Source organism: Lagopus leucura, unplaced genomic scaffold (assembly GCF_019238085.1).
Source record: "Lagopus leucura isolate 7727_CA_CO unplaced genomic scaffold, USGS_WTPT01 Super-Scaffold_1, whole genome shotgun sequence".
NCBI lineage: Eukaryota > Metazoa > Chordata > Aves > Galliformes > Phasianidae > Lagopus > Lagopus leucura.
In genome coordinates this window covers 7,960,658-7,980,917 of record NW_024962250.1, presented here as the reverse complement: position 1 = coordinate 7,980,917, position 20,260 = coordinate 7,960,658, and the positions used below count along the sequence as shown (strand labels likewise).

General features: G+C 41.7%; 1 protein-coding gene across 7 annotated transcripts in view; it reads left to right on the top strand.

Annotated features, from left to right (window-relative positions):
• Positions 1-1,741: 1,741 nt before the first annotated feature.
• RPAP1 (RNA polymerase II associated protein 1) overlaps positions 1,742-20,260 on the top strand; it is a 38,143-nt gene continuing 19,624 nt past the window's right edge. For 4 of the 7 annotated variants that reach the window (XR_006177562.1, XR_006177563.1, XM_042863911.1 and 1 more), the window contains exons 1-12: positions 1,742-1,784; positions 5,890-6,097; positions 6,439-6,681; positions 7,656-7,804; positions 8,344-8,436; positions 10,117-10,300; positions 12,221-12,397; positions 13,161-13,367; positions 17,285-17,427; positions 17,870-17,968; positions 18,429-18,530; positions 20,090-20,257. Coding sequence is in view for 5 of the 7 variants with exons in the window: in XM_042863911.1 (XP_042719845.1) it covers positions 6,492-6,681; positions 7,656-7,804; positions 8,344-8,436; positions 10,117-10,300; positions 12,221-12,397; positions 13,161-13,367; positions 17,285-17,427; positions 17,870-17,968; positions 18,429-18,530; positions 20,090-20,257 (1,512 nt within the window). In the remaining 2 variants the exon portion in view is untranslated. Of the gene's footprint in view, positions 1,785-3,911; positions 4,066-5,889; positions 6,098-6,438; positions 6,682-7,655; positions 7,805-8,343; positions 8,437-10,116; positions 10,301-12,220; positions 12,398-13,160; positions 13,368-17,284; positions 17,428-17,869; positions 17,969-18,428; positions 18,531-20,089; positions 20,258-20,260 lie in introns of those variants that run through there. The other 3 variants (XM_042863926.1, XM_042863933.1, XM_042863916.1) reach the window with 3 other exon arrangements.

The following is a 20,260-nucleotide window of genomic DNA, read 5'->3' as shown; positions in this document are numbered from 1 at the left end:
AATCAATGCCCTCTTGTCTTGTCTAAAGATAAACAGTGCAATAAACTAAAATTTAAGTTCCACCTTTTGCTTCAGACAAAGATTTTAAAGCAGCACTACACCATCTTTACTGAGCCACAAGTGATAGTGCACAAAAGCCAACAATGCACCGAAGGGAATATTAAACTTGTCACTTCCAGACACCAGTCCTGTGAATCCACAGAATCCCATTGCTATCAGCAGCATCAGACGGTTCCATGGAAAAGGTTTATAGGAACTGCTGCTCTTAAGTTTTAACTACAAGAAACTTGATCAATTATTTCAAAGTGCATCTTACATCCCAAACCAGCAGAATGTGGAATGACAAAACTAAGTGCAAGATGGTGGCAGGAGGGAAACAATTGATTTCAGTGAAATGGAGAATTGGACCTCATGTTTCTCAGTCACTGCTATTCCAGAATAGAACAGATATGACTTCGATTTCAGTTCCTTAGGGAGTGCAAAGCAGAGTTCTACCATCTGATGAACTGCAGCCCGGCAGGGCAGTACCAGGGAAGCACTCCAAACCCTCTTGAGGCTCTCTTCTGATAATCTCCAAATGTAATTTAGAGTGGATCTATTTATTCCTCCTGCCAGGACCACCTATAAGCACCAGTAGTAACTGCTCAAACACTTGTGCCAGAATCAGGCAGAAAAATGTCTGCTCAAAAGGACAGAAATGGGCTCACTCTTGGCTATTTAGTTGGTCTAACTGGGCATCATCAAGCGTTTTTGGTGGTTCCTACCTTAAGAAGTTCTTAATGATCTAAAGCAGGACAGCCTTCAAATTCACCATCTCAGGAACAGTATTGCTCATCAGAAGACTCACAGCTGACAGAGATATTTTTGCCCAGCATTTTCACAGAAAATTTCCACTTTGTATGAGTTCATCACTGGTTTGCTGCCACTGCTGCAAAGCTGGTTGTCTTTTGATAGGATTATGATTTATCCTAATTTCTATGGAGATTTAAGTGTCAAAATTGTGTCTGCCAACAGTTTTGCTGTAGCATCTAACACCGTCTTCTGAAGGGATAAAAAGACTGATGAGGACGTGTCACCCCTTACAGTACCACAGCACTCATGGCAAGTCCTCCCCATGCAGCTGGCCCACCCAACTCAGGATCTCCAGTCTACACACAGGCTAAAAAGCTGAAAGGTGGCCAAGCACCAATGCTTCTGGTAGGTACAACTGCTCTCCAGCAGTTTTTAATAGAAGCTGACGTGTATGAATAATAAATGAATATTCAGACATGAATAATAAATTATTGCTCCATTTATATAGCTTTGTGTATCCCTTCTCCTGAAACAACACCACTCTCGAGCACACAAACACCTCTTAATAACGAGAAGGCACAGATGACACATTTACAGAGATGGCTTTCTGTATGTGTGGGCACACGTTTCCAGGAGAGAGAGTCCTGTAATTACACCTGAGGCGGGACGCGCCTTTGGACCGCACAAACCAAGACGGATTTAGGGGAAATACTTCAGCGATGAGACCCCTTATCCACCATGCGCCACGCCGGAGCACACGCAGCCACATCTCCTCCCCGGGCAGCAGAGATGCGGCACGGCCCGCTAGCCGCGAATCGGAGCTCCCGCGCGGGCGACGAGGGCACAAGGCGCCAGCGCCGCCGCTGAGGGCAAAGAAAATGGCGGCGCCCCGCCCCAGCCTGCGGAGGGAAGCGCGGGCGGAAGTGGCCGCGGAAGTAGCGCTGCGGCGCAGAGCGGAAGTGTTGGCGGGGAGCGGCGCGGGCCGGGTGCAGGTGAGTGGTGCCCGGGGCCGGCCCGCGCACTGGGCTGTAGCGGCTCCGTGGGCCTCGGGACCGCTTCTCGGGCCTGTTTTCGCCTCAGCCGCTCCGCGGCCCCGCCGGACCGATGTCCCGACTGCCCCGAACGCTGGCTGCTGCGGGTCCCGCTCTAACGGCCCTCTTCAGGTGCACTGTTAGGGCCTGGCTCAGCTCTAGAGGCGTGAGGGCACTTCGCCTCCTCAGCTTGGTAATAGCAAGTGTTGTTACAGGCCTGCTTTGAGCCGTGCCGTGTGATGCTTTCACTGGCTGATAACCTAGAGCAGAGAAATTGTGCCTTTCTCTTGACAACTGGGCTGCCTCGGTGAGGCTGAGGTGTGACTGCTTCTCACTTTAGTTGTGTATGTCAGCCAGCGAGGTCTGAGGTGTAAACCAGAAATACATTGACTGGGGGCGCCGGTATGGTAGCAGGATTTCTTCTTTGACCCAAACCTGATTTCTTTTGTAAAAGAATGCAGACTTGGATGTTGAATGCAAGTTAGGCTTGAAAATGGGGGTAAAAACTGAGAACGTCCAATTTAGATTGGACATTAGGAAGAAAATTGTTACAGCAAGGGTGGTGAGGCACTGGCACAGATTGCCCAGAGATGCAATCCCTGTGCCCCATTCCTGGAGACATTCGTGGTCACTGTGGACCGGGCTTTGAGCACCTGATGGAGCTGTAGGTGTCCCTGTTCATTGCAGGGGAGTTGGACTAGATGGACTTCAAGGGTCTCTTCCTACTCAAATGATTCTGTGACAAGAAGATGACAACATTTAGAAATTGGCAGAATTCTTAGATGAATCTTTGTTTTTACATATAGTTGCTGCTTTTCCTTCTTTAACCCTTTCAGGTTCATAGCTGTTGTGATTTAAATTATTCTCATGGGCTGTAGATCTCTACTGCTGCAGAAGGAAAAATGCATTGTAAATTCAGATGATCTAAAGAAAATAAAAATCAATATGATAGTGGCTTATGTCAAGTAAGTGCATTTTTCTGTAGCCTGGTGGCAAATGTCAAAGTTCTTTTGCTGAAGTGTAGTAGCACTTAGCTCTGAACAAAGCTATGCTTGATTCTTGTGTTGCCTTACATCTGCTGAGGGTAGTGGCAGGGATGGATAACATGTTTCTCAGGAGCTTAAATGCTGCTCCAGGAGAACCAGAGGTATTATACCTCTTTGTGTTTTTGTAAAGTAAGTACAGTCTTTTGTGATGCACTGGTGATGCATTCATTTATGGGAGAGCCCCTTACTGCCCTAATTGGCTTTCATCCTCAGGGTGAAGCTTTAGCTGAAATTGGTTAATCCAAGTGTGTCTTGGCAGTTGAAACAAGCTGTTGCTTTGTTGCCCTCTGTGTTTTTACACCATTTTTTAGTTCAACCTCAACCAGTTTCCAGCTGTATTTGTAAAACTATCTGCAGGACTGGCAGGCTTTTTAACGACTGTATCTGTGGGCAGTCCAAAGCATCAGAAAAGTATATTTTGAGATTCTTAGTACAGACAGAGAATATAGCAGCAAATGATTGCGTGTCTGGTGCATGTAGGTGCTCGTGGTCTTTTCACTGCATTTCTTACCCCTTGCAGACCTCTCTAGGACAGCATCCCCCTGGGCTGCGTGTCAGCTAGGTGATGGTCCCTTTAGACAAACAGCTTTTGTTCACTTAGCTTTTAAATAGCAGGCTTCAAGATTGGAGATAACCAAACTGCATAGAGGTGGCATCAGTGCTGCTGATCAGTACTGGTAGTTATTTTTCTTACATGTTTTCTTGGAGTGCTGATGGATAAGAATTGCTCTTTATGATGGCCAGGTAAGTGTTCCTAATATTTTTTAATGGCCTTTGGTGGGTATGGAAACAGGTACTATTAGAAAGAAAACTATTTTCCTTACGTTTTTTTAGCATTCAAGTACAATTTGAACAATTTCTCTCTTGTTGGACTGTAGAAGAATCAAGTCAGAGGCCTTGGTTTTATTAAATTTCTAGACCCAGTTAGAACATGGAAATTGCACATTTAAGTCTTCTATCTATTTGCTACACCAAAGTAGTTGCCACCTCTGTATTACCATCTTATAACAACTTAGTTTTGAATGACTTTCTAACCTCTTAGGCAGCGACCGCAAAATTGTCTTCTTGTGACTAACAATTCTCAAGACAAATGAAAGCAGTTCCAAGCTCCAATTTATTTCTGAGTAATGTAATATGTGGAGACTCAGACAACTGTGTACGTGTGTCCCAGCGTGGAAGAATCCTATCACAGAAAGGTTAGGAGCACACTTTACTTATAACTAGGTGTTTTGTGTCTGCTAATCCTACTGTCATTGTCCTCCTTTTGTCTTTGAAGCCCAGGATGACAGGGTATGAAACGCTTGCCTTTTGATGCATGTGCTGCTGCTTAGGTGTATCAAAGAAGGACTTATCAACAGAAGTATGACCGTAGCAGCCCCTGTTATGGCAGGCAGCTCCATAAATAAACAGCAAGTGCAGGTGCTTATACTTGGAGTACAAAAAAGGGAGCCATCTGCAGGAGCTGCAATTTTTGCTGTGTGTTTTGAGGGGAACTAGGATTCAAAGGAGTGTTTTTGCCTTTTCAGCATCAGTCAGAACTGTGGTGACATCCCAGGTGTTTTTGCTATGTTTTGAGGCAAGATATCAGCATGCTCCAATCCCATCCTGCTCTGAAGTTGCCCCTCACTGGTGAGGATGTTCCACAGCTGTCCTTGATGGTGTTGACAGAGAATTAAGGCATTTTCTCTGTAGGCTGGAGAGAATTTTATTGTTCAGAGGGCATGGGGGAGTTCCCTTGCTGCTATCTGTGCCATATGTATGCTTGGTGTAAATGGAGGTTGTTGTTCTGGGACTCTTGAGCTGACAGTTTTCATTAAGGCCAGTGTGGTGAGCTGTCTGATTTTGAGTAACTAACTCATGGTGCTGGCATCACATGAAGAGGTCTCTTTCTGCAGTAATGAGTGCTGAAGTGAATGGAGTCCCTGGAAACTCAAAGCCTTGGAAAATTCACTTCAAGTTGGTGCACAAAGCTCTTAAATCTGTATGCTTTAAATTCATTTTTTGCACAAAAATTGGGACAGAAAAAAAGATTTTTCAACAGGTCTTGTATTGTCATTGGTTTTGCTTGAAAGCCTTGATTTAAAAAAAAAAAAAAAAAAAAATCACCAAAAAGCTCTAAAACAAAAGAATACAAAACTATGAAACTGCCCAGATCTCTCTTAATTTAGCGTTGATGGAGTGAGCAGCCCCATATCTAACTGAGGCTGATTAAGAATGGGATCACTAAAATTGGTATAAACGTTCCAAGCATTGGTCATAAATACTGCATGAGGGAGGTCATTCTTGAGTCTATCAGCATCCTTCCCAGAAGATATCTTCCCACATTCTTCACAATGAAAGATGATATTAGCACAAGACAAACAAAACATTGGTTTCAGGGCAGGCTGGGTCTTCGTGGGAGTTGGACTTTGTTTTGGTCTGAGATTAAAACAGAGATTCACTTTGAAGCTTTGCATTTTGTCATGTGTACAGCCTGTCCACGTGGTGGATGATCATAGTTTTAAAAATCCACATCCATTTCCCTTTCCAATTTAACAGTAAATCATCGCTGAGTCCTGATGGTCTTTTAAACGTAGAAGAGATCAAAGATGTACAAAATACTTCAAAATACCATGTGTGGGAGGGTGTCAAGTCTGCAGCATTAGTGGTGATCAGTGATTCAATTAGCATGAAATGTATTTGCAAACACTTTACTTGCTGTGTAGAGATGGATTGATGGTCCTGGGCTCTGGGAATGAGAGATGGAGAGTAAATTTGCAAGTATTTTCATGGCCGGTAGACAAGAGGTGGAAGAGTTCTCTTCCTCATACATTCTGATATGCACCAAGATACAGGTGTTTATAAATACTACCCCCGGCTTTCAACCCAGAACTGGTCTGAGCAGTGAATGGAAATGCTTGGAAATAGCATACCAGCATACCTCCTACCAGGATAAAGACAGTGAAACAGAGTGAACTAAAGCTGAAGTACTAAATAGGGAAGAAAAGGTTTTTTTTTTTTTCCTTCTTTTTTTTTTTCAGTTGGGAGGTTAGAAAGAGAAGAGGAGCTATAGTACTGAGTATTCTGTCCACATCTACATGAACAGACCCTTGCATCCTGACTGAGATGTTTACACTGGGATATTGAGAAAACAACAGTGTGGTGGAGGGAAGAGATTTACATGACACTGCATCTCTGACATTCTTGTTTGCTGCTGATTCTGGAGAAAGTTAAATCTACTGCCTTAGCGTAAGTACTTCTGTGGCTTTGCAAATCCAAGGCCTGTGGTTGGCATTCTGACAGCGATACACTTGATGACTTGCTTCTTGCTGGCTGGGTGCTACTCTGCTCCCAGCTGGATGGTAGACCAGGTGTTGTCTTGCCTAGTAGCACATTGTTTAGCAGTGAAGAACCAGTAAACTGTTTGTTTGGGATGCTGGTACAATTAGTTGTGTCCTGGGGTGGTCGTGAGGGGCAGCTGCGGTATATACAGAAAGAGCAGAGCAGGACAAAAGTGAGTTGTTTTCCCTTATTGCTTCTATCCTCTCCCTAGGAAAGCCAGTTCTGTGACCAGTTTTCCTTGTGTTCAGTAGGTTCCATGTGAATGGTAAGTGGGATCAGCCCACAAAAATAAGACGACAAGATGTTCTCCAGACCAAAGCCTGGGGAGTCCGAAGCAGACCTGATACACTTTCAAAACCAGTTCCTGGCAGCCAGAGCTTCACCTGCAGTGAAGATTGTGAAGAAAGCAGACAAGAGGAAGGGAGAGGAAAGGAACTCAGATGCTGAGAGACCCCAGCTACAGGACAGCAAGGATGTGGTCATGCTGGACGGTAATTTCCCTTGTGGGGTTCTTTCATAATTACATGTATTTTTTTCTGTCTCTTTCAGTGTTCCTCTTTGCTTGCCCCCATCACCTCTCTCAACTTGCTTTTTCCCCTGCGTGTCTTCCCTGCAATATTATTTATTCTTAGCCTCATTTGAAAATGCACATGTCCAATATTGCTACCTCTGGTAGAACCACCTTTCCAACACACTGCCTTCAACCCATGTATCAGCTGTCTGCAGTACTCCAACAATCCCACTGCAGGAGGTATTTCCTGTAATTTGCACTCGTTCAATTCCTGAGCGCTTATTTTACCACCTAGCCAGATCCTGCTCTTAGTGTCTCTGAGATTCAACTCTGCTAACAGTTCCAGCCAGCAGGCTATCTTGATAAGCCTCCTTCTTGTGTTTTTCTTTTCCTTCAGCAGCAGTAACTGTAACACTTGTCGTGCACTTAATAGTTTCAAAAACTCAATATTGTTTCTTAAAAGCAACAATTTAAATCTTACAGTGCTTGTTTCCAGGTGAGAAAATATGATCCCTGTTTATGAACAGTGAAAAGGAGGCCTTGACTTGCTCCTGATCATGCTAATCATTCACTTGGAGCTGTCAGTGGGAGTGTGCTTTTCTGTGAGCACAAATTGCAAGGATACAATTTGTTTCTTGTATAGTCTTTTGCCTCTTCCTTTAATATTTGAAGTCAGGCCTGAATATACTTTCTCACTTACGCAGCCCTTTGAAATGGCCTTGATGCCAAAGCATAAATAATAAAGCTCTTAGGCATATTGCTCTCCAATGCTCAGCACAAGTCAGAGATGAAACTTGTATAATTGTCTTACTGCTTCTTTATCTTGTTTATTTCTTATCAGAGCAATAATATGTGCTGTTGAAGACTGTTTGGTCTGGTGCCTATTGTGCAGTAGTTATATATGAGTAACTTGGATCTTTTTTCCTTTTTATATTTTTTCTTTCCCCTCCACAGATTTTCCTGATATTCTCCCTGCTTTAACTCCTGGTCCTCCAAAAAAGTCCAAAATCAAAAGTGCCTGTGTCCACTTTGATGATGAAGATCCAGAGGAAAGACTAGAGAATCATGATCAACACATTACAGCAGTCTTCAGCAAAATCATTGTACGTCTAACTTTTATGTGATGTGTATTTTGAATGCTGTGAATTGAGCGGTGGCGGGGATCTAGAGTTCTGTTTCTGCTTTTATCTCTGCAACATGATGAAGCAGTAGTAGCACAATAAACCAGTGTCCTGTAGCATTCTTGGGGAAAATTCCGAGTATATTTTTGCTGTCAGTTAAACATGGGTTTGAACCTGCTCTCCAGTTCAGACTGCCCACAGGTCATGCTGCTTGCGTGCAGCTGGGTGCTCTAGTATGAATTTGAGTGAAATTCTGATTCTCTAGTGTGGTGTTCTTGTTGCTGTGTGCTGGCCCAAATTTCCTTTTATCTGAGTTTTCTGATGGTCAGTGGAGCTGGCAGCACAGCCTTTTGGAAAATAGCTTCACTTTGGCTCTAAGTAAGCACAAGGTGTTCTGAATCTGATGGCTACATAGAATAATCTTGCAAACTGCTGAGCTGAGAGCTTAGTCTACTCTCAGCAAAATGGTACAAACGTGTCTGGCTATTGTGGTGGTTTTGAGTTGGATTTTTTTGATGCAGGAACGAGACACAAGTGCAGAAGCAGTGACCATGCCAGCGCCCACTGGAGACCCATTTCCAAGGATATTTCACCGTTCTGAGATAAAAAGTGAGGTAAGAGCAGGACCAGCTGTTCTATGCTGTCTTCATTAACTATTAAAACTTTCCCACAACAAAAGGCAATGCATGGTGAGTGATAGGACTCAGAATGCATGACTTAGCATGCTGGAGATGAGAAGCTGGCTCAGCATCTTCATGGCATTGCCTTCTTAGTATAGGAGAAAGTTCTCTTACAGAACTGCCATCAAATAGGTAGTCTATACCCTTGTATAATCAATGAATATTAAGATGTTATAATTATGAAATAAACAAGAGAGTTAGGCAAAGCAGATTATAATAACACAAAGAGAATAGATAGGACACTTAACCCATATCCTGGGCTTGCTTATGAAACTCCAGCAGAGTGGTTCTCCAGAAGAGATCATTTCCCACTGGCAGTCAGCTCTAAAATGGGTGTAGGAGAGGTGCAGCCAGGCTCCACCCCTTCCGGCAGCACAGGTGAATTGCCTTCACCTCTGCTCCCTGGCTGACTCATTGCTCACATCAGGTGTTCAATCAGAGGTTCAGGCTGTGATTCAGCATTTCCCATACAACCCTACAGTTAAATAATACTGGAATCCTTACAGGTTAGGAAAAAAGGCAATCTCCTTCACATAACTTAAGCAGTAAATTTGAAGTAGGTTCAAATCTGCTCTGTTGTTTTTTGCTTTTCTTTGAGGAACAATCTCAGTGAATCTCAGTCTCAGCCCACCAGATTTGCATAAGTCTGTTCTTACTCAAGTTGCCTCTGATTCCTCCTGGAATGACACTTGAATGCAGTTGCATGGATTATCTTTTACAGTGTCTTGCATTTTGAGAAAACGTTTGTTCTAAGGCTGTAAAACTGAAACCTATGGCTGCTGTTGTCAGAATAGTTGCTGTAATAGCAAGAACTGCTAGCTGAGTGGGAATCAAATGCTGGAAATTGAATGTCATTGATAGCTGCAGTTGCTTTGAAAAAAGAGTTTAGTTTGAAGGACAACTCTTTTGAGAGGAAAAAGTAGTACTTTTTAAAGCTACCAATTCTGTTTACCTGATGCAGGAGCGTACGAAGTAGCCATTAAACGTTAAGACTACCTTTTAAGCTTCTTCTCTGGACTGGGGATATGCAAGAGACTTTTTGCTCAGTGTGCTTTGGATTTCCTGTGTATCAAGCTGTTCAGAGCCTTGGTCTTCTATTGCTTAGGCGAGCAGCACAATAATTTAGTAAGGATTACTGTAGCACCACTTGCCCATTTCTTACTGTGTAAATCTTTTCACCCTGGTGCTCTCTAATCACCTTATAAGAAGCCTTTTCCAAGCATGTGGTGAGCACAGTACAGTACTGCTCCATTTATCCTCAGAAATGCAAAGTATTCATCTATGTGGGGTTTCTAAGCAGCAGGAGATCTGGAACTGTTCTGTTTGGTGATATTTTAGGTATACTTTCCTGGCCTCAATTCACTTACGATTAATCATCTTTTCTCTCTAGGTAGCAAAAACATTCATATGTTTTGTCTCTGTTCTAGCATTAAGATATTAAAATAGAATAGCACACATACAGAAAAGGGCAGGTGGCTGCCAGTAGCTTCTCCCATGTCACATCCCAAAGTGTTTTTTGAAAATGTCTTTAGGATCAGATCTATACACTTGTTAATGCCAGGTGTGTGGGGGAGTCTGAAGGAGAGTGGTGACACACAGCTTCCTTGTTTGCAGGTGAAGGTGGGATCTGGAAGAAAAAGCATCTTTGCACAAAAGATGGCAGCAAGAAGAGCTGCTGAAAAGCCAGCAACAGCTCCCTCTGCTGAGTGCACTCAAATAGCATCAGCTTCTCTGGACGTTCTGAATCCTGAGGGATCAGCAGAAGAGGCACCAGAGGCTAACTCCAGCAATGGGGATAGTAAGTGGAGAAGGTTCTGCTTATGCAGCCTACTGTATTTCCATAGCTTTAGTAACTGTTACATTACTGCACCTAGTCTTTAAATCAGAGAAGCACTATTGTCCTTAGTTCAGAAACTGTGTTCACTTGGAAGATCTGTAACATGGCAAGGATTTGAAATGGCCAGAGATCCAAATTAAAATTGTAGAGATATAGTAGCTTTATCACTCTTTTTTGTTGTTGTTTTTACACAGGGTCAAATAGATTTCTTTTTCAAGGCTTTTGCCCTCCTTTTCCTTTGTTTGTCACATGTAAGGTATTTCTTGTTTTGTCAGTAGTTTCTGCAATTTTTGGAGAAGGATTTATCTTGTGCATGACCTCTGATGCAGGTCCTCATTCTTACCTACCTAGAAATTGAAAGCTCAATCTTCCATCACTCACTGCTGTGCTGTGAAACTGTCACATTGCTCCATAAGGAATGCTGTGAGGCAGCACTGATGAGTCAGTACCACCTCCAGCAGTTATTTATCTGACAGCACTGTGACAAGGAAAGATGAAACCAATTCAAGTGGTACTGGCATCTCTAGGTATGCAGGTGTCTTGGGCAGTCTTATCTGGTTAGGACCAACATATGTCTGTCTTTTTCCCTGACATCCTCTTTTTCACATTGGAACGGATGCCAGATGTCGTCTGAAGGTTTTCACCATCTGAGTAAGGTTTCTGTTTATGCTGACCCCTTTCAGAATTGGTAAGAAAACCCTGAATCGTGCTGTGTGTGCACAGATCCACCATTCAGGTCCATTACTGTGTTTGCTATGTACCCTGTTACAATTGTGCACATGTACTACTGTCTGAGAAATCCTTTGAGAAGCAGTAGTCCTCTGGCTCTGACCCTCTTGAAGTCAGAGAACTCTGATAGATGTATTAATACAACTGAGGGATCAGCAAATTATGTGTCCTCTTCTGCAAGATTGCTGGAGAAGAGTTTTTGAGAGAGGATTGCTAGAAGCCACAGAAGAAGAATAGCCATATTTCTTGTAGTGCCTGGTAACAATCAGGTGAGTTGCTGAATGGTAAGAAGTTTAGTGAATCTCTTACCAGACCTTTCTGTCTTCTCATTTCTTTTTGTTCAGTATGCAAGACAACTGCTGTGGAAATGACATCAGACCTTAGTGCTGATTGAACAAGAGTTGATGTTTTCATGGGCTGGTTTAGGGTCACAGGGGTTATCCAGGTTGCTATGTGGAGCATGTGAAAACCCAAACAAAACAACATGTAGAATAAAGCTACAAAGACAAGTCCTTGTACAGTGGGCCAGCAAGAGAGTCTGGCTCAGTTTGACCAGAGGAACATGTTGTCCTACTGCTATGGTTAAATGAAATGAGCCCTTAGATCAGGTGATAAAGGAGACTTGATTTTGTTCAGAGTAGGAGAAATATCTGCCCTTCTGCAGCTTCTGCTATGTTTAACCTTTAAAGTGAATACAGAAAGTTGCTAGAAGAAAGCTTGCCTGTTTTGGGGGTGGATTCTGTATCACACTGGAAACTGGGTTACACAGTACTTTTCATTCTCTTTCTTGCTCAGCAGATACCAGTTCAGGTCTTCTTGGGCAGAGAAGGAAGCTAACTCAAAATAATATCCTGATTTATGAATTATGCGTGAATTTACCTTTTGTTGCTTTGCTTTAAAGAAACAAAATATTTTCTTTTCTGTCCCTCTCCAACTCCTAAAGAAACAAGAAAGAAATGGTGTTTTATTGATACATGTGATGAAAACCTGAAAGCCCAGATCACTTAATTTTGTTTCCAGATAAGCTTCTTTGTACACTTTTTAATTTGGCTTCTAAGGTTTCAGTGCAGGCTTGCTAATGACAAAATCTAAATGAGCTCATAATGCTGTCGAGACTTAGTGACTAACTGCTTTATTTGCTGGATCTTTCAGATAAAGCTGATGACGTTTTCATCTCTCAGCGGCCTTGTATCATAACGGGAGAGGGTCTTGGATGTCAAAAGAGTGAGCAGGAAGCTCAGGCTATTCATGAAGAGAATGTAGAGAAACTACAGTCCATGTCCCAGGAAGAGATCCTGAAGGAGCAGGAAAGGCTTCTGGCTCAGCTAGGTATGTGCTTCTTGGAGTGAATTCTCCTAGAAGTATGAAAGCTTACTGTACACATTGGTGTCTTGAAACTTCAACAAATTTACAGGTCAAAGTTGGGAGCTTAGGATCACTAGTCATTGCATATGGAGATAGCTAAACCTCCATCTCATATCTGTATCATTGTGAATAAGAATCAAGTGTGAAGAAATTTGAGAGGAAGCTTAGTTGAAGACTGTCCCGTCTCGCCTTTGCTGTGGAATAAGATGGTCCATGCACACAGTTACTTTGCACATCTGATACCTGGCTACATGTATGTGTATTGAGGACCTAAAAGATAATTCTCTGAAGCAGATAAGAAGGGTTGCCATAATATGCCAAAAAATGCCAAAAATTATTGCCATTTAACTTCACTAATTATAACAATGGTGTGTGTATGAAAAATACCTTGTTTTTGTGCTTTCATTTTATGACTGATCTATGACCTTTGCTCCTTGTCTGTACTGCTCAATCACTAACAGATTGTAGTGAGGCAACCACTTGGAGTTTAAAAAGGGAAGGATCTATACTAATTTTTTTTTCAATTAGTAGACCTCAGCTTATGTGCTGAACATAAACAGTTAAATGCCTCATTTGAAAACAAGTGACAGTTGGCAGAGAAGAAGGGGTTTGTGGAATGGGATTCAAAAGACTAAAATGCAAATGGCAGGACGTAGATGTATCTGTAGATGTTTTAGGTATTTTGAGGCTGACACTTATCTGTCCGTCTCTTTGTCAATATTTGCAGATCCCAGTTTAGTTGCTTTCTTAAAGTCACGACGCAGTGGTAATGTAGGCCAGAAAAACGAAATAAAAATGGAACAGAACAGACCGGAGGAGTTTGTGGAATCTCTGACTGTGCCTCAGTGTGGTGTACGAACGTCACTTTCCATGCAGGAGTCAGGTCTGGAAGAATCTGTAAGGAGGGATGAAAATATGAAAATGGAAATCACAGGTAAGACACGCAGTACATATCGTTAATGTTCTGAACATAAATGTAAGGCTTTTTATGGTGTTTGCATCGACCCAGATTAGAGTTCTGTGGAATTGTTAATTTGTTAATTATCCGAATCAGAATTTGATCATGATATTTAAAGATTTTTGAGTTCGAGGAAGAGCATTCTTGTTTCTAGCTGAGCTCTAGATTAGAAGGATGATGCACTACATAATGGAGGTGGTGTGCCATGCAGTGAGAGGTCTTGCTTTATTTTGGAAACTTGTTCTGAGATCACTTGAAGGAAAATGTGTTTTAAAAGTAAGCATCATTGCTGTTCTCATTTAGTCATGTAAGCAGAGAAATAGAAGAGCGTGATATTCAAGCAGCACTTGATTCTCACTAATTTCTTTTCACTGGGACAGTTGGTGGGTCGATCTCCCTGAAAAGACTGGCTGTTGTGCTCACAGGATAGCATGGAGATGACAGCCCATTAAATAGCTCACATGGCATGTTTGTCTTAATGTGAGACTGCTCCTGGTGGCTCCACTGTGTGGCTTGTATTGCAGAGCCCATGCAAACATTTCCAAAGGTTATGGTTCTTTCTTTTGTGTGCTGTGGATGGAAGGAAATGCTGACTTATTGAGAGTTCTGCTCTTTCAGAAGAATCGTACAGAGCTGTTGCGTTTTACAATGATGTTCTAATACTCAATTTTACCTTGTATATTTTGATGATAGAAGAGTGGTAATGTATCTAAAAGAATGAAGATGTGGAAGTTTGTAGATGGGAATCTTTATCTTTGCCATCCAACTGGCAAGAGACCTGAGTGTGTCTGTATGCTCACTTTGATATCAGAATTGCATTCACTGAGGTTTGCATGCCTGTGAATCTCCACGTTATTCACATCTCTTATTTTCCTTACTAAATGACACAAGGAGTCTTTGCTGAGTTACTAGAGGAGGATTTTACCTCTTGCTTAATTAACTACTTGTAAGTATTGACTTACTTCAGTTGTGCTAAGGAAGCCTGCACTGATGCTGTGTTGGATCTGCAGTTTCTATGCTTATGTGAGAAGGAAGCTGCTTTCTTGCAGGCAGCTACAACAGTCTTTGTGTTCTTCATGACAGACCAAAGAAGCATTTACCCCTCATGCTTCTCTTATTGTTGCTTTCTTCTTTGGGTTTTTTTTCTGGGAGTTGGACTCGATGATCTCTGGAGGTCCCTTCCAACCCCTACAATTCTGTGATTCTGTGATTCTTTCCTTAGTGGTAATATTAGGCTCCCACTCACATCTTCCAGAACACTTTTGTTTGTAGTGTGTGTGAAAGAAGCATCTCTCCTTTATTAGCATGCTTTTCTTCCAATTTCATGTTAATCTTTGGCTGTCTTCATCTCTTGATTCTCTCTTCTGATGCATTCTTTGTCTCCCACTGCAACATGCAGTCTGATTAAAGAGGTCTCCAAATCTCTCTTGGATTTTAGCTTGGTGTTTGCAAGAGATAACAAGTGTTTACCATTTTCCTGATGGGAGGGATGAATGTGTGTGTGTGTGTGTGTGTGTGTGTATACATGTGCAGAAGGAAAGATATTAGCCTCATAATCAAGAAAACACTTTTGCTGTTTCTCCCCAGGTCTTTGTTTTTCATGAACTCACATTAATCAAAATAACAGGCTTTAATGCCTTTCCCAGAACAGATGAGTGCAAAAGTAGCATCAGATTAAGTGACTTTCTCTTATTCATAGGAGCAGTAGGAGTGGGCTGTTTAGCTGTAGAGACTGAACAAAATTGTAGTAGTGCTCTTCGAAAAGCTCAGCGTACAAAATGTGTGCTGATAACATCTTTTACTGCTACAAGACTGCAGACTGAAGAAGAAATGGAGTTTTCCTGGAATATTTGAAATAACAAAGAAAGAGTGATTTAGAATGCTGTTAGGAAACCAAGGGAAGCCTTTCTAGCCCATCTTGACCCACAGGAGACATAAAACATTATTTGACTTTCTAAAACGGTGTTGGGATTTTGCATTTGCTGGTGCTCAGAATTTAACTCATCTGAATAATCTGGCAGAAACAGTCATTCGGAATTTCTTAAGGATAAGGATGATGACACAAAAGAACAGGATTGCTCAAAAGTCAAACTTGCCTCTCTAATGAGATAAAAGGCAACTGTCTCTAATAAAGAAGACAGTAAAGCCTTTATATAGCAACTTCTAATCTTATCAAATAGAAAAACAAACCCTGGCACCAAGACAAAAGGGAAAGCAAACAAGAAAAGGAAGCAGTTGGTTGGTAGTCTTTAATATAATGCAGCTCTGAAAAGTTCAGTACAGATTTTGCGTTCAAACTGCCAGCTTCTGTTTCTGTAAATGGTTTTCTCAGTAACTGAGCAATCTGCTGATGCCTTGGAATGTATGTCTGTCTTTCCTTGTTGACAAGATCAGAATGCTACAGGCTGATGATGATATGCGTAATCCTATTCATAGAATGATTATCCAGTTTAGTGATTAATGGAGAAGGAAAAAACAATTTATTGAATTACAAATGTCAATTGATCTCTTTTTTTTTTTCCTGTTGATTTTTATTTCCTCTGGTTTTGCATCAACCACCTACAGACATTCCACTTTCTTACATATCAGATGCTTTTTTCCATCAATTAAAATGTGTGTTGAGCCTTTGGCTGAAATTCTGTGCAACAGCTTTCTGGCTGGGGAAGATAACTGTGTACTTGGTTCCTTGCCTGACTCACTGCCACATTGATCATAAGGGTGAAGCTTCATCCTAGAAATGATGGGTGCCCTTTCTGAAAGTTTATCTGCTAATTGGAGGAAGGTAGAAAGTTGGGTTTCAGGCCAGTTATCAGCAGGGAAATCTCTGATGAAAGAAGAGCATCTCAGTGGGACACTGTTCTTCACAAGAGAAAACAAGAGCATTAGGATTAACAGCTGCAGTGCAAATGAATTCTGGTCTTGTTGTGCTCCAGTAGGAGTGATGATCGTGCTTTCCATGCCCTCAGTCCGCCTGCTTCTGTCAGTGAGTGATTTCTCTTGAAATAGCAAGGACTTGTTAATTCTCTTTTCTCACACCAGCCTGGGACAGTTTTGTACTAGCAAGGCATTAGCTGTGTTAGCATTTAGATAATTTCCACTTAAATCTCTCCTGCCCATTCACTTGTCATATTTTTTCCACGTGCTGATCATAGGGCAATTCTTGTGTTGTCAAGCAGAAATGTATTGTTTCTCAAATTGTTCTGGTCAAAACTCTTTGACAAGTTAAATCAGTCATTTCTTCCTGTAGTGCCTTCACCTCTGAGATCCTTGTTCAACTGCCCCATTTTCCCACTGGGCTGTTTCTCAGTTTCAGTCAATTTTTCTCTTATTATTATTATTTTTCTTTTTCTTGCAAATTGATTTCCTCAGTTCTTTAGAGGGAGGCACAGAATAGAGAGTAGTAGTGGAAGTGCCATGGAAGTATGAGTGGTAGCAGTGGTGTGCTCCCTTCAGTGTACCTAGGCTGACACTATCCTGGCTTCTTTAAAACCGTATTTCGTGCCAGGCCAGTAATTCATTTAGCCTTCTTTGCATTGCTACTGTTCTTGACTCCCCTAATGCTCCCCTTCTTGAATGATACTCATTTAATTGGCAAAAGTAGAGCTGATATTTTCTGCCCTTGTTCTGAACATTTGGCCTTATTTGTGTCCCAACTTTCATTCAGTTTCACCCTAATTAGCGTTGTCTGTGGATTTTGTTACAGTGCTGCATAATTTCTCTTCTAGCTCTCTTGAAGGATGAAAACAGCTGGCTTTGATGTTTATGCATCAGTCAGCAGTTCATTAGAAAATTGTTTTCTCCTTATTTTACATGGATCCTTTATTTGATGTAGACTTTAAGCCAAGTGGGTTTTCAAGTAGGAAATAGGATTTTCTTCATCTTTGCTTTGGAAGGTAAGGCTGTCATTTTCTCTCCTGAAGATGATGATCTGCCTGTGAAGCCAAGGAAAGAATGGATTCACATGGACAACGTGGAGTTTGAGAAGCTGGAGTGGATGAAAGATTTGCCTTCACCCCGGCAGAAGAAAACTAAAAAGGTTTAAAAGCAGAAACTGATTTTTTTTTTTTTCTTGTTTGTGAAGTGTCTGGTTCATGTTTCTCACCAGTGACAATTTTGAAGTTTTCTTAAATAATCCCCTGGTTTCTCAATCTGAGAGATTTTGTAAGGCTGAGGGGAGAACCAGTGTTCTTCACAGGGTGGGATTCTATATGATCACTTTAGCCTATAGTGTCAAAGAGAGCTACGAAGTGAGAGTCTGATAACTCTCAGATGACCTCTGGTGAAACAGGTCTGAAAGCTAAGAAAAGAAAAAAAAAAAGTGGAATAAACTTTTTTTTTTTTAAAGAATCTGAGATCTGATCTGGGGAGTTTGTCAAATCAGCTGTTAGGTGACACCTCAGAAATGGAATTTTATGTGGTGAATAGAGTAAGGCAATAAAAATAATCTTTCTCTCCCTCCACCATTTTCTTTATGCTAGGGAATGCAAGCTCGATTCAGTTTAAAAGGAGACTTGATTCCTGCAGATGCTGATTTGCCTACTCATCTAGGTCTGCATCACCATGGAGAAGAGGCAGAGGTAGGTGTAATGAAGCAGAAAGGAAAGAGCACACCCATTTCCATTTTCTGTGTTTATTTTGTCAGATTCCTTTTGTGTCAAGGTGTTTTAGTGACAAAAACCTCAAGAAAGTGTAGATGGGTGGTTTCCTTTGGAAACAAGCTCCTGAAGAGAAGTTTAGTTGCTATGCACTAGCTTGCTTTCTTTGTTTTCAGACAACTGTTAATGCTTTTCTTCTTCAATGCCATTAAGGATCTGTGGTGATGGAAAACGAGTACACGTCCTTTTTTAAGTACAGTTTTCTCCCATTACGTCATTTATTGCAATCTCTTCTGCAATTGATGTGAAACAGCAAACAAAACTGTGTTGCAATTTATCTCCTGTTATGCACTATTTACAGCAAATCTTATTTTAAGGGGTCTGTTTTTATCTATACTCGGTTGTTTGTTGTTTTTTTTTTTTCTTTTCCTCCCCCATTTAGAGGGCTGGTTATTCTCTCCAAGAGCTCTTTCATTTGTCTCGCAGCCAACTTATTCAGCAGAGGACACTGGCCCTACAGGTCTTGGGTCGTATTGTTCAAAAGGTAAGTCACTTCCATAGAACTTCACCCCATAGCTGACATTTCCACTGCATCAGGGTCCAGATTCTCTGATGCTAGTTGTTTGTCTTCTGTTTTAATGCAGGTGAACAAAATCACTGACAGAGTGTTTCTTTTTACACCAAAGATCTCACTGCTAAGAAAAGTTACAATGTTGGTACATAGCAAATTGAATTTCAGGATTCTCTGCAGGAAGAAGCTTTGCAGCTTTCAAGTGTTGCTCAGCAGCAGTGCTGCAATTTATGTTCCTCTGTTTCTTTGGACTGAGTTATTTTTACGGTGTTACTTCTGTGGCAAAAACTCCCATTTGCAGTGACCCTTTAGTTCTTGTTGCCTGAGCCAGCTATGTGATGTGCTTGTTCTGTAGGTGGTGAAAATGAGCCAGCCTAATCTTACAGAGGAGGGCATAAAGCAGTATGAATATTTAGCTCCACGCACTTGCCCACCCAACTCTTGGGGGAAGTGCTAACCTTCCCTTTAACAGCAGTGGAGGCTGAGATGAAGTAGCAGCATGATTTTGAGAAGAAAGATGGGGCAGAACAGGATGAAGTCATAATAAGTGTCCAGACAAAAGAAAGAAAGCTTTTCTGCATTAAAGAACTGGAGTTGTATTTTCTCTTCTCCTCATTCTCTAGAGAGGCACAAAACAACTTTCCTAAAACCTGTTCTGTGGGAAACAGCTGACTTGCCTAAAGCAGCAGCAGCATCATTATGGTATAGTTGTAGACTACTCAAAGATGGTGTCCCACTATTGATCTAAGCAGAAAAGAACTTCTTGTCCTCCAAACTAAATAGGAAATATACCACAAAGTTACAGAAACGCCATAGGAATGTGCAATTATTCTCTTAGAACTTTTTTTCTTGGCCTGGCCCTTGAGTCATAGAATTTTAAGTGGGAAGAGGTGTTTGTAGCATGCAAAGCGGGGTGTACATCCTGGCAGATTCCAGTCTGCACATTGTAATTGCACTTGGGGTATGTGACCCTTGACTTATGCAGAGAGAGAGTATGTAATGCAGAAACAGGAGCCGTTCATCAATAGGCAGTGTTCCCTAGAAGTCAAAATGTTCTCTCATTTATGTTACGAGCTCTTACCAATTTCTAACCTACTGTATGGGGCAGCGCTGGAATTTGGCAAATCTGCATCTGTTTGTGATGTCCTGAAGTTAGGTAGCATGAAAGACTCCTAACTAATGTAAACAGCAGGTGGTCAAAATGTGACTCAGGTGCCTAATTTTATGGTTTTTAAGTGGATTTTCCTGCATGGCTGGCACTGTAGGTCTTTGAGGATCCTTGAAGTCTTAAGCATTTCTTCTGTCCTTTTATATCACTACTTTGGACTGAATGATACAAAATTTTTCTGTCCCTGTAGATGGTTCTAAAGTTTCCTTGGAGAATACCAAGTAGAGCAGTTGGTTGTGCTGACTGCACAGTGTAGCTGCTTTACAGTAGAACTGGGAAGAGACAAACATGCAGATGTTAAATTGTACACAGTTGAGGTGAGACAGCTTTAACATTATCTCTGTATGGTATGTATACATTTCAGGCCAGGGCTGGAGAATTTGCTTCCTCCTTGAAGGGCAGTGTTCTGCGTCTGCTTCTCGATGCTGGATTTCTCTTCTTGCTACGCTTCTCTCTGGATGATGCTGTGGATAATGTCATGGCAGCATCTGTTGGTGCTCTCCGAGCTCTGCTGGTGTCATCTGATGATGAGGTG